Source organism: Myripristis murdjan, chromosome 14 (assembly GCF_902150065.1).
Source record: "Myripristis murdjan chromosome 14, fMyrMur1.1, whole genome shotgun sequence".
NCBI lineage: Eukaryota > Metazoa > Chordata > Actinopteri > Holocentriformes > Holocentridae > Myripristis > Myripristis murdjan.
Genome location: NC_043993.1, coordinates 13,660,403 through 13,674,106, shown reverse-complemented (window position 1 = coordinate 13,674,106; position 13,704 = coordinate 13,660,403). Strand labels below are relative to the sequence as shown.

General features: G+C 42.2%; 1 protein-coding gene across 4 annotated transcripts in view; it reads right to left on the bottom strand.

The window, feature by feature from the left end:
• The window catches only part of nbeaa (neurobeachin a), a 115,418-nt gene that overhangs the window by 35,337 nt on the left and 66,377 nt on the right, over nt 1–13,704 (bottom strand). For all 4 annotated transcript variants that reach the window (XM_030068808.1, XM_030068809.1, XM_030068810.1 and 1 more), the window contains exons 14-27: nt 11,971–12,050; nt 11,476–11,538; nt 10,882–10,979; nt 10,183–10,275; nt 8,052–8,160; nt 7,837–7,918; nt 7,348–7,471; nt 6,426–6,618; nt 4,347–5,033; nt 3,079–3,528; nt 2,071–2,288; nt 1,538–1,691; nt 978–1,001; nt 363–446 (exon numbers count right to left, since the gene is read on the bottom strand). In XM_030068808.1, the coding sequence (XP_029924668.1) occupies nt 363–446; nt 978–1,001; nt 1,538–1,691; nt 2,071–2,288; nt 3,079–3,528; nt 4,347–5,033; nt 6,426–6,618; nt 7,348–7,471; nt 7,837–7,918; nt 8,052–8,160; nt 10,183–10,275; nt 10,882–10,979; nt 11,476–11,538; nt 11,971–12,050 (2,459 nt within the window). The remainder of the gene's footprint in view (nt 1–362; nt 447–977; nt 1,002–1,537; nt 1,692–2,070; nt 2,289–3,078; nt 3,529–4,346; nt 5,034–6,425; nt 6,619–7,347; nt 7,472–7,836; nt 7,919–8,051; nt 8,161–10,182; nt 10,276–10,881; nt 10,980–11,475; nt 11,539–11,970; nt 12,051–13,704) is intronic.

Below are 13,704 nucleotides of genomic sequence, written 5' to 3'. Positions count from 1 at the left end.
TAGCAGTAACAATAGCAGTGTGGGGACAGGTACAGCTAGCCTAAAACTACATAAAGCCCCCTTATGTTTGCACCAACCTAAGTACACAGTTACCGCATTGGAAATAAATCTGGAGGCAACGTGACAGGTGTGAAAAGTTGAAATAAAACCAAGTATGTGGCTTGCTCTGTCTCCGCCTGACTAAGCAGATAAGGATGTGAAGGGTGCGAACGAGTAGACAAAGTGCAAGCATCTAGAGGCTCCGCAGAGCAAGTGTGCACAGACATTTGGGGATAACAGACACACAGGGTGAGGACAGAAGGACTTGGGTTGGTGCTCTTAGCTCTTCTGGTGATGGTGGGAGTACCAGGCTCTTTACGCACCTCTCCCCCTGCGCTTCCTCCCCCAGGAACAGGGGTCACTTCCTCTCCCTTTGACCCCCTCTGGGGTCCGGCTCCTCCTGCCTTCTTTAGTGTTGATACAAAGGGGACAGGCTTAGCAGATGCAACCCCCTCAGTACCATCATCAGTGTTTTAAAAGGGCTTTTGGAAAACTCTCATGCTTTCTTTCTCATACTTTTAATCCATATGAAATTTTTACTATATTTATTTTTACTATATTTTTACCTCCAACATATGTTTTTGAACGGTACTGCCTATCCACCTCCTTGCCTTTCAATCTATTGCATCCCCCTGGTTTTTTATAATATTCTAACAATGTTAGAATATTATTTGTTACAGTGTTAGAATAATATTCTAACCCACGTTAGAATATTATTTGGTAAAGAAATAGATACAACTGAGGTAGAGAGTTCAGTGCATAACCACAGTAGATAGGAACAGTACAAGGGGGAGTATTGATTAGCAGGAAAAGAACACAACAAATAGAAACACTATGGATGTTAGACAGGCAAGGGTTAGTGTCAGTCACAATGGTATAAATAAACCATAACAGAGTATTAGTAGAACAGAGAGAAAAAGGAAGAAACCACAACTTACAGTGTTGGCACTACCCTTAGAACTCTGCACATGCAAAAACAGACAAAAACAGAGACAGAAATACACAAAATACAGGTAACACAGAGAGGAAAAGGAAAAAAAGAAAGATGATTAACATAACCAGATTATCAAACTACCAAACTGAAGAAGTTGTTAATTAATGGGTTAAAAAGTAGATTAAATTAAGGTACAAATACTTTCCAAGACACATCAAATGTTAGGTTGACAGTCATGAAGGAGATCAGAGGAATCCAGAAAACGGTGTTAAAAGTTTAATCAGGTTACATATTTTTATATTTGTGGATCACACATAGAGAATTGTATAAAATGGGGCCTATGGGGCTTCAGACCTCATTGCTGATCTAAAGTGTAATGGACACAGCAAATATTTCAGCCTATCCGTTCATGTCAGATCACCGCTCCCTGAGCATGAGAAGGAGGTATGTTTTAGCAGCTTCATCTTGTGTTAGTTCACCATTAAGCCTTAGTCATGCCTAATTAGTGGCTGGTGAACTGCAGTTTTGTCTCCCACCACAGAGGGGCAGATCAGAGCCACTTACAGAGGGGGAGGTGGCAGCGGAGAGGAGAGGCAGGATGCCTCCACAGGCAATGATGATGTTGTCCACCATCTGGGAGATGAGGTGGATGGTGTTGTGGACGAAGATGATGTTCTCATTGCTGTTAACAAAATCCATCACGGACTTGGTGGAGTGGCTGAAAGAAAAGGAGTTGCACTGATTTTACACAAAAATAGAAATACATTTATTTTGCCCTCCTTTTTGAAATTCATCTAAATCTGTTGGCACACCTCTAAAAAGGATGTGTCATTTTCAAGACATCTATGAGCAGTTTGTTAGTTTTAACAGTACGCGTTAATAAAGTGATGATTACGACTGCCTAATGACCCAACTGTCTTGCTGTTCACACATTATGTTGAGAAATATCGGGTTGTCTCAAACCACAGTTACAAAAGTGTGGAAAGTGAGACATCCTTTTCATTGGTGTAAATGGAACATGGTGATGTCAAAAAAAAAAAAAAAAAACAAAAAAAAAACAGCTGACCCTAAAATGATTTTGGCTCCATGACGCTTACCTCCTCCACACATGCACGTCAGTCTCCAGGGCAAATAGCAGGTCAGTGAGGAGCCTCTGATGCATGGGGGACCATTTGAATTCTGGGATGCGGAACATTGTGGTGCGCGGGCCGGGGCTGAACTGTCGGCGCTGCTCCTCCGTCATGGGCATGCCCCTGAAACCCAGGTCAACACGCAGGTCTCGCTCCAACTGTGCCGCACTACGACCATGGAGGGCCTACAACAGACACAGCCAAAAGGGGTGGGGGGCAGTGAATAAGTCAACCAGGGCTTTCAGTAACCCCCTCACAGTCAATAACACATCATAAAATTATGCATTTAATTCAGAAATAAATCAAGATCATAGCCAGATGATATTTTATCTCATGTTCATTCTGCGGGCAACATGATTAACAAGTCACCCGCAATCCTTACATTTCAATGATCAGGGAAAATTGACCAGCTGGTGTGTGGGCAATCAATAAGATTGTCACGGTGGAAAAAAGTTGGCTACAGTGTTACTTTTCAACAGTCAATCAGATTTGCATGTTTCATTGTTTGCCTGCGGATGTGATTTTGTTTCATGATTACAGCCATTCAGAGTTTTGTTTTTGAAAGACTATACCAATAAACATTGTTAAAAACCTAGGATTTCAGAATAGTTGCATAAAACATTAGCAACAATGGCAAGCTTCATGGTAATTCTCCTATTGTTAGGTTTACTTTTGATTAATGCTACCTCATTATACTTGCCAACTAGCTGTCAAAGCAATATTACATTATAAAACTCAATAAAAACAGCAAGAAAAATGAGATGTGTGTGTTCCCAACATTGTAGCTGCATGAAAACACTATATAGATGCAATCAGAGCCTTTTGCACTCCCCAAAATCAGCCAGAAGAGCAAAAAGAGCAAGCCATCAACTAAGTTGCTTGCAGTGTGAGCAATGAATTAGAGAGACCTCAAGCATGCAATGAGAAATGAGACAAAAAAAAAAAAAAAACAGAAACAGAAACACATAAACACACCTGAGTAGTGGCAGTGGTTTGGATCTTCTTGGTGTCCTTGTCCTTCCCATCGTCTGATCTCTCGGTATCAGAGGTGGTGCTGGCTGTGTCTCCTCCAGTCTTCAGCCCTGTGGCCTCTCCCTCTGCCCCAGACGGGCCCTCACCCTCTGGGTACTCTGGCCTGGAGGCTCCTTGGACTTGGGCTTGACTCTCAGCCTCAGCGATGGAGCTGATGTCAGCCAGAGGGCTCTGGATCTTGAAGGGTCCATCCTCTGGAAGTTCTCCAGTAGTATGACTCTGCGGTTGAGTTAAATCAGAGCCACAGCTAGTCATGTGGGCCAAAAGGCTGAGGTCGTCACTGGCACTGGTGGAGGAGAGAGCTGGGACCGGGCCAGAGGGAGTGGTCTGGTCTGAGGTGGGCAGCACCAGGGGGTCTGTCGCTGCCAGAGCTGGGAGCAGCTTCTCATCCACCTGGAAGAGATTGAAAAAAACAAGTGGATGAGCATTAATAAAAAACTCATTAGTATGGATACATCTGGTGTGCAGTCTTCAGAGTCTAAGTTGCTTATTTACAACAGCAGAAAAGTTAAGGCAGACACACAGTAGTAGACAGACAAGATTTAGTGGGATTCTATTCTAGGAGAGGAGGGAAAGAAGTGGCTCTACAGTAGAGTTTTAGTCAGGTCTGGTTTAGCAAATTTTGTCTGAATCCAACCCAACTCACCAATCAAAACAAAATGCTGAATCCTATCTAACTACAGCATGCGGAAATTTTGACCAAATTCAGTACGAACCTGACCACCACCAGCAAGAACCTCAATCAAACCTGACATTCGGCTGTAGCAATCCATCCAAAAACTAAGTTTAAAATCAAGTTTAAGGATGCATTACATATACATATGGGTCGACTGAATGAGGAACTTTTAGACAACTGACAAAAGATGAATAAGAAGCATGCAATGTGATGATTGAGTCTACATGGTTGTCATTTGAGTCTAAAGGGTCCTTACTTCAGTCAACCCTCAACAACTTTGCATAATGCACCTTTAAATAGCATTAATGAATTACTTGACTAAGCTATGCATAACATATATCCAAGATCCATATAAGTTTAAATAAGTAGGAAAAAGCCCAAGCCTAAAAATCTGACTTGACCGGGCGAAATTTCAGAAATTTCATCCAACCCAATAGGACCAGTTGGGTCCCATCAGGTTCAGGCAGCGATCTCAGGCACTGCTCTACTGGCAAATCCTTAATCAGTCAATGCCAATAAATACATTACATCCTACCTTACTGAAGAGAAATCCATTGTTGCTGGGGACACTGTCCTTTTCATCAGCCAGCGTGATGAGTGGCCCCATGTTGCCATCATCCTCCAGGCTAACTCCTGAAAGCCCCAGGCTCGACCCCATGCTGACCCCTGACCCCGTCGTGTCATCTTTAGTTGCCAAGTTCCCGTTCAGCTTCTGAACAACGGCACAGTAAGCGCTGTCAAGGAGCGAATCAACCTCTACTAGAGGTCCGTTCTCCATTCCTCCTCCACCTCCTCCACCCACGCCTCCACCCAGGCCTTCAGGAGACAGATCCAAGTCATCCAGCTTCACTTCTGTGGCCTCCACCTTCTCTGCTTTAATGTCCACCAGCAGGTCGTGAACCTCCACCCTCACCCCGGACCCTGCACTCTGCTCCCCGGTAGTCAGGGCTTCTCCGTTGGGGCGTTTCACTGTGCCCTCTGCCAGGAGGTTGCGGGAGTCTCCACCAGCCCCTTCACTGTACTCTGCCTCACTCTCAGGTGTCTGTGTCTGGGAGTTGTCGTCAATCTCCAGGTTGCCGTTAACAACTGGGGTAGGAGCAGCAGACAAGCCAGAGATGGTGGAAACGGAGCCTTTTTTGCCCTTCTTCATGTTCTCCTCCTCTTGACGTTGATACTCCTCATACATTTTAGCCAAGTACTCCTTATGAGCCTCATAGGTCACCTATGTGGGAGGGCAGAGAGATGCTTGGTTAAACTACCAGAACAGAAGGGTGAACAATGATTCATTTGAACAATTCTGCATCGCGGATTCCTTAGGGAGTTGTAGATCACCTGTACCAAAGGATAAACAGATCAAATTTGGGCATTAGTCTCAACAGGCTCTCAGACAGCCATCCATAATTTCTCTTCATGTTTTACACTATCAAGGCCTGAAGTGTACCATAAATGGGCTAATGTGATAATAAAATAATAATGTATGGTATTTATGATATGATACATGGGCAAGTAAAATTTCCACCCCTGAACGGAGAGCAGAGAGCTTATCAGTTATTAATAATCAATATTTACCAATCATAGGCATTATAAGCTAATAAAAGCAGAAATAATTATGATCAATAATAGCCAGCTTGTACAAATCAATAAGTCCTTATTCACTTTCTGAAATATACAGAGTCAAAATATCAATAGCTACAAATCAATGCCACCTCAGCAATAGGGTGGTTTAGAGAATAATAGATTTTGATCACAGAGCAATCAGTTGTCAGCATCAACCAAGTATTAAATAAGGGCCTCAACCAACTCCAGGGAGATTTGACAAAATCAATATCTATCAGTCAAAACTTTCAGCATGAATTCCATCACACAAAGTAGCACACGACACAACTGCATGTGCACACAAAAAAGAAAACAGGCACTGTGTCAAAAGAGATTGAAAGGAAAATTCCACTCTTGTGTATCATTATTATGCATTATCTGCAATGGTCAGTGCATTTCAGGGGTTGTTTTGTGATTGCTGTACTCACACTCCTCTCTACTTTTTCTTCAGTTAGTAAATTCCTAATGCTGTTTAACAGCCTCTAGAGAACATGCTTACACTTGTTGCAGAGCAAGAGAGTGAGTTTTTGTGGTCAAGAAAAAAATGACAGTCATGCCCTTTACTCAAAACGCAACATATCTTGTGGCTACATTGCATTCTGGTCTATTGAGGTTATGGTCAGTGGACAAATTGGTATTTCTGCCTATTTTGTCATGCATTTGTGCTTGCGTAATTGTTGAATGTTGGTAGAAAACAGTGACTCTAAAAAGAAGGCCTTGCTCTTTGATTTTGGAAGACTGAAACCAAAACTTGATGAAACTGACATGGTTGAAAACTTTCTATCTCATCAGCAACATTTGGTCAACGATCAGGAAAATACTCTACCAAAACAACTAAAGAAGATAAATAAATAAATAAATGACTAATAATAGATAAATAAACCCAGAAATGCAAGGTACATTGCCACTGGCTGTTTTTTTTAACACTGTTTGTTAAGGTGGATTTTTCCTTTAAAGAAAAATAAATGAACAAACCCAACAATTTCACTTCTAAAAGCCACAACTGTCCCACTCTCACCTTGGAGTGTGCAATGGAGAGGGTATCAACCCAGACCCTCCAGCCTCCCCACTCGTACTTGATGGCGTGATAGAGCAGGATCCGGAAGATGTTGTACACCATCTCCGTTATCTTCTGCTCCTCAGGGTTCTTGGGGTTGATGTATCCCAGGGAGAACATCCAGTCCTGCCACACGGAGCACTGCAGCAGGCAGCTGGAGCACAAAACAACCGTATGTGAGTGGAGTTTGTTAACAACATATATAAACAATGTAACAATGACTAATAATTTCATTCAAAAACAAAATGTAAACCTTTTGATTCATTATAAGTTTTTACAAAATCTGTGTAAGCACTGGAATAAATCATATTATGCATTACTGCTACATTTTGAAATCTTAGAAAATCTAGAGTACTGTCTAGAAAATAGTTACATTTGTTGATTCAACACTGATTGTAGAATTTTTGAGATGAATTTTTGAAACACAAAATGGATAGTTAGCATGATGGAGTGAGCTGCAACAACATTGTGTTAAGTGTCAACTCAGACATCATGACTGCATATTCAAGTTGGATATCCACAAGTGAATACCAACAAGTAGAAGAAACTTTCTATTTTTCCTCCAAGGAGAATACCAAACGTATATGCTGCAGCATTTCCTTATGTAGTAAAAACTCATCCAAGATTCAATTATTAAAATAAACATCAAAAGGCGATTCGTTTTCTGCTGTTTTTCTGTGCTCTAACATCACTTCAAATCGGAGCACTGAAATGGCACCCAAATTTCTAATGCTGTTCAGTTCATTTTTTCACAAGTCAGAGCTTGTTTTTAACAAGATCCAAGTTGAAAGCAACGCAGTATGAAGGGTCTATCCTGAGGTGCATTCTATACTATTCTCTGACTGTCTGCAAGCCTACAGTGCACATATATGCATGCTCTCACCGTCGGTTCTCACGGCTATTGCTGAAGAGTTTTATCATGTCGGAGAGAAACAATCTCCTGACCTCCATCAGCTCGGCACTGGGAGTGGAGTTCTTCAGAAGCGTAGCCACCACCTTAAGAATCACTGGGGAAGAGAAGAGTGGAGCAGGAGGGAGTGGAGAGTTAGATAGGAGTATGAGAAGAAAAACAAGAAGATGAAGTGCTTGGAGTAGGAGAAAAAGAGGAGACGAGAGTATGAGAGAGATGAAAAGAGAGATGGCAGCAGCGTGGCCTTCTGAACTCATGTTTCGTTGTTTGCATTTAAACCACATTGTATAACTGGGCGACTAAAAAACTCGGAGACACGGAGAGGTGCGGACAACAGTAATAATAATAATACATTTTATTTATATAGCGCTTTTCAAAGAACTCAAAGACACTTTACAAAAGAAATATAGAAGAAGCAAAGAAGCAGTACACAGAATGTACTTCACAGTGATTTGTACTTACTGGGATTTTGGATCTTGACGGTGGAGTCCGGCTCAGGGTGGGGTTTGTGAACCACCTGGGTGCAGACCTGCTCTGTCAGAATCTACACAGACAGAAGATGAAGAGCGGCCAATTAAAGACACGAAGAGACTACAAGGTCATCACCGTACTGTACTGTACGTGCGTTGCTATGACAACGTGGCATGCTGATGAGCTGCTGCCTAATGGTCACTCACCTCATACAGCGTGTTGTAGGTGGTGACAGAGACAGTGTTGGTGTGCATCATCAGCCTCTCCCCCAGCAGTGTGAACAGACTGTGTGTATGCATGATCTCCACCTTCCTCCTGCAGGGACACACACACACACACGCGCACACACACACACACACACGCGCACACACACACACACACACACACACACACACACACACACACACACACACAGCTTGTCAGTCATATGACTGAATATCTGACAGCTGAAACTGACACTGGTTGCCATTGGTCTGATATTGACATGAGGAACCACACGGCCCTGTCAGTTATTGTGGCACCAAAGAGGAAGGCAAATTAACAACAGCAACAATTAGCTGGAGTCAGTGGAACAACTGCCATATGGCCAACAAGTATTAACCTTAAATATTAACCTTGCCAGTAGGCACAGACTGAATCTCATAGAGGCCTTTTACTTAAGGTGCTCTGCAATCACACTTCACGCTGCAGTGAGGACTAATGACTCCAGTGGACTTTGTTAATTATCAGCTTGGAGTGGTTTTAAATTTGACACAAAAGAATAATGCTCCTGGCTTATGTAAAACTCCTGGCCTGTTTTCAGTACACTAGAAACAGCAAACTTTGTACGGCATTCAGTTCAATACTTCAGTATATTCCAGCGCTGGTTCCAATCATTTTTTTAGCGCTGTGGTAAATGTTTTTTCGGTTGATAGTTTGTTTCTGATGACTAGATAATTAGTTATTACCTTTTAAAAGGAGGGTATTAACATATACATTTACAGTTTCACTTATTGTTATTCATAACCCTTTTAGCCGTAGATCTTTTTTCAAACAGAGGCTCAGAAGTAATGGGGAGGGGGGTTAAGGAGTTGTCAAATTGTCAAATTAATGATGTTTTCTCTCTTTTTGCCTTTCTCACACATCGGCACAGTAAGCCAGCCAAGCCATCTCAGATGATTGCTGTTATGACAGGTATTAAACTTCTACATTATGATGTGATTAAAATGTCATTTTCTATTTATGAGTAGCTGTAGTCTGCCTTTGAGCTGGTATTAAGTCAGCCACCCTCCTCCAGAAACACACCAATCAAAGTTTTAGCTCCTACTTAACTTGCGATAGTTTTTATGGACCAACTTGTGAATACACCATCTCATGCATAACGGAACATTTAAGGTCATCGAGATTATCTGTTTGATGTAATAAATCGGTTTTATTGAAATTTATTTTACAAGATGAACAATCAACAATTAAGGTAGCATCACATTAGTAAGTCACACGAAAATAAGGTATGTTCAACAAATCAAACATCTTTTAAGACTACGTTAAAAAATGTTGCTTGGTTCTCTAGCTCCCTGTATTGACATGTATTATTTATGAATTTCATTTTTATATAACATCTACATTTTACATTTTAAGTTGCTTCTCTAGATTTTTGCAATGTAGCATGATATAAATTATATTGTGATCCATGTATAAGGACACATTTTGTATCATGAAGTCCTTGCCAATACTCAACCCTAATATGTGGTTGTCATGTTGACTGACTGGAGTTGGTTACTTTATACTCCTTTTTATTCACCACTACATTACTGTCTGGATCTTCAATTGATATTTCGTAAATATTAAAGTGACATATAAACTTGAAGAGGCAGCGCTGAAGGCTGTTTGGTTGGAGCAGATGTTAAGTAGGTGGGGGATTGAAGTCGCGGGGCTCAGGTGCGGCGCTACAGTCTGCGCCCATGTCATGCAGCGAGAGGTGTGCATGTGACATGGGATGAATAAATCCCCCAGCATTCACTGCTGCTGATCAAGGTTCCACCTCCCTGCAAGCACACCCTGTCAAAATAATTATTCCGCCTGGGCATGATCATATTACCTCGAAAGACACACACACACACACACACTCACACACATACACACATTTACCTCCCATGTAAGCCCAAGAATTAGCAATAGTATAGCAAAGCAGTCTTGCTGAGGACTGCACTGCTGTAGTTTTTACTGCAGTGTGTTCTCCCACTCTTGGAAGTGAAAGTTAGGACTCTTAAACACTCTTTCTCATCTCTATAATTCACTGAAATACATTTTCTTAGCAAACTTAGAGACGCCAAAGCACAGAGACAAAAAGGTACTGACTTGTGTCCCAGGTGCTTGAGGAAGTAGCCCAGGACTTTGAGGGCTTGTACCCGGATACTCTCACTCTTCGAGGCCAGGAGCTTGCAGATCACCCTGCAACAGTTCAGACATACAGCTGTCAGCTAAATGTGTGTCAGTGGCGAAATCATTTTAAATGCTGCATATAGTGTACATTGCGGGTAAAAAAAAAAAAAAATGTTGGCAGGACTGCATATGAGTGGTAAAAACACCATGCACTGTCAACATTAATCAACATGTGTACTTATTGAATTTTCTTCAAAGCAGTGAACTAAGAGGGTATGAAGGTTAAAAAACAAGAGAAAACAAGATACATCACTAATTAGCTCTCTGGTAATAATTAAAAAAAAAAAAAAAAAAAAAAAAAAAAGTTACCATGGCAACCAATAGCAGAACTGGCCAGGCTTTATGAGAATAATAAGCATGGTTAGAATATGCCTTTGACTTGCTTGATTGACTGCCCTTTGTATAATTCAAATTACACATACATATATATAAAATGGCCTCCTCAAAAATGAAATTTAATAGTAAATAAATTACAAACCTTGATTATATTTCATGTGACCACTCTCGTGTCAGTAATATGTGGCATTGTATGTCATCTGCGTCATGTCATCTGTCTGGGTGTGTGCGCGCGTGTGTGTGTGTGTGCCAGAAAGTGGTGGGGGAGGGGGTGTTAACCTTATGCCGTTTCTCTGGTCAAAGGCGGGGATCATGGATGCTGGGTGTTCAGACATGAGAGCCACCAGTAACTGGAGCACGTCGTGGATATTCTCATCCTTTTGCAGATGGAGACAAAGAGACGTTAGCGGGTTGGGCGGGTACAGCGAAGAGGAAGATGGAAACAGGTGAGACAGCAGACAGAGACACAGAAGATAGAGAGAGGGGAGGAGAGAGCAGAGAGGGTGGGGAGGGGGGTGGTGGTGTTGGTGGTGGTGGAGGAGGAGCAGGTGTTGGTTGAGAGTAAGAATAGATATAATTGTTACAGAAGAGGACATTCTGTTCGGTCCATTGTTGCACCATTTTTCATACTGTCACAACGCTGAGGCTGAGTCACACTCTCGCTCGTTTAAGTGGACCATAACTCCAGCCCACAAATTATAATGCACACTCGCATTCGCCACCGGCACCACTCAACCGCTCTCCCGCTCCCTCTTTCAACGCTCTCCCAGTCTCTCTCTCTCTTTTCCCCGCTCTTATTCTTTCTCTCACTACATTTTTCTCTCTCTCTCTCTCTCCCTTTTTCTCTTGCATAACTCAGAAGTTAGCATTTACCTCATGCATGGTCAGTAGGTAGTTGAGTATGCTCTGCAGCTCGTCCTCTTTCACGCCTCGATCCTGCAAAAACACAGCATCTATACTGAAAGATCCATCGTCCCGTATTGTTTTTATATTGCATCAACCTGGGATGACCTCGGTAATTCTGTGCATGGTTAATATATTCTAACTGCAATGTAGGAATGCCCTCGCACACATGCATGCCAACACAGCAAAACATGTGCACATTCTGATATGTGCACACACACACAGTCTCATGAACACGCAAAAGCTAACTGTAATTTCTTAGAGTGCTGATCCATAATGCAATTCTCCCTGCACAGCACTTCAGGTTAAGCTAGTGGTACCTGGGAGGGAGAAAAGCAAACAAAAAATCAACAAGAAAAAGTTATTCCCAGTTACTGCCTGTCCCAGGACCTTAAGGTAAACTAATCAAGATAATCGCTTACAGTTTCCCATGTGGAGCCACAAATGCAAATGTAGTCACTGTACCTTTAATATCAGCTGTTTGAGGAAGAGGAGCATGAAGGCTCTGAGTGAGATGATCTCCTTTTGCGATGGCCGTGGTCCATCTGCACAAACACATCAACATTTCACTGTTAATTCCATATTTATACACGATAATGATCAGCTAAATCAATATGTGGTGCACTCTGAGCGGGCTGAGCTGTTTCTGCTGTTTACTGACATGAGGTTTGGACAGTGCACTTCCAGTCTGCCAAAGCAAATCAAAACTGCTCTAAAACACTTTCTTGACACAAAGCGCACAGAAAGACAAATCTCTCACACACACACACACAGACAGACACACACATAAAATGCTGCATTAAGAGGAAGCTGTTCATTCTCACCACTATTAAGCCTCCATCAGTGACTTCCACACTCTGGTTATCTGGGTATTTAACAAGCGCACTAATCCACCTGATTAGAGTAATTGTGATTAACCAGCGTAATCCAATCTATCTACCTTGACTCAGACATCAAACACGATGCCATTGCTACCTAGTCTGGAGTTTGCCATCTTTTTCCCACGGTCAAAACACTGGCAGCCATTTTGTGGTGATTCAAAACTGCCACGTGTCCATTACCCCCTGAAAATGTGCTTCAAACACCACAAACCACAAAGATTGATGAAGATCACAACACATGGAATTTCATGTCTCCATCTCTGGTGTCAGTCGTGAAATTTTGCAGCATTTTGCTTCTAAAGATAGTGGAGGCTTTAGAACTCCATACTGCCTCTGAAAATAGAGCACAGAGGTGCTTTCAAAACGTTGTCTCAGAAGGAAACTGATAACTCAGATGTTAGCGTGGCATTTGCATTGATGTGGTTGTATTCCGCGTTTAATGCACACGTCAGACACACCAAGACGCCTATGGCAGTGATGAACTGGCTCAAAATGCCAAGTGTTGCTAATGGAATAAGGTGCCAAATGATGGTCTGGAGTATTAGTCGTATATTCCTTTAACAACAGCGACTGCCACTGCAACTAGTCAGCTGTGATTTTTCATTTCCTTTATTTACTCTCCACTTTCCACAGCTACGCAGCTCCAGCTGTCACCGAACAAAGACGTAACATACAATTAAACCCAAACTCAACTTTTTTCACCAGTATCCTGCGTTCCCAGCAGAGGTGTGTTAAGTTCACAAGGCTAGAATAAATATTTAAGTAGTCCTGCTTGTGTGCCTTTGCCACTGTAGACTTAGCTGTGTCAGATGTTTTGATTTGACCTCATTTTATGTCAGCTGCAACCGAACCAATAGGACAGTACCACAAGTACAAACTCTGTGTTTAAGGTAAGCGGAATAAAATGCACCCCGCCCTCTCAGAGTATTTTAAACCAATATTTGACCTGTAAGTGCTTAGCTGGCAGAAACAAGCAAAGGAAAAATATAAAGATGGCAGGGGTGGGAGAGGAGGGAGGCACTACGGGAGGATATGAAGCTCCCCTCTCCGTTTCTTTGTCGTACTCTGCTGACCTTGATCCCTGCGAGTGTGTGTGTGTGTGTGTTTGAGTGTTCACATGTGCTGCACAAATCCAACACATGACACTGAAGTATTCCCTGGTGATAAATCATCCTTATCTGTCATGTTGTTACATGTTGAAGGGATGGTGGCACTCACCATCCATCATCGTCTCTATTACTCACATGTACCACATTTGCACAGAGTCCTCTGTGTGTGTGTGTGTGTGTGTGTGTGTGTGTGTGTGTGCACCAGGTGA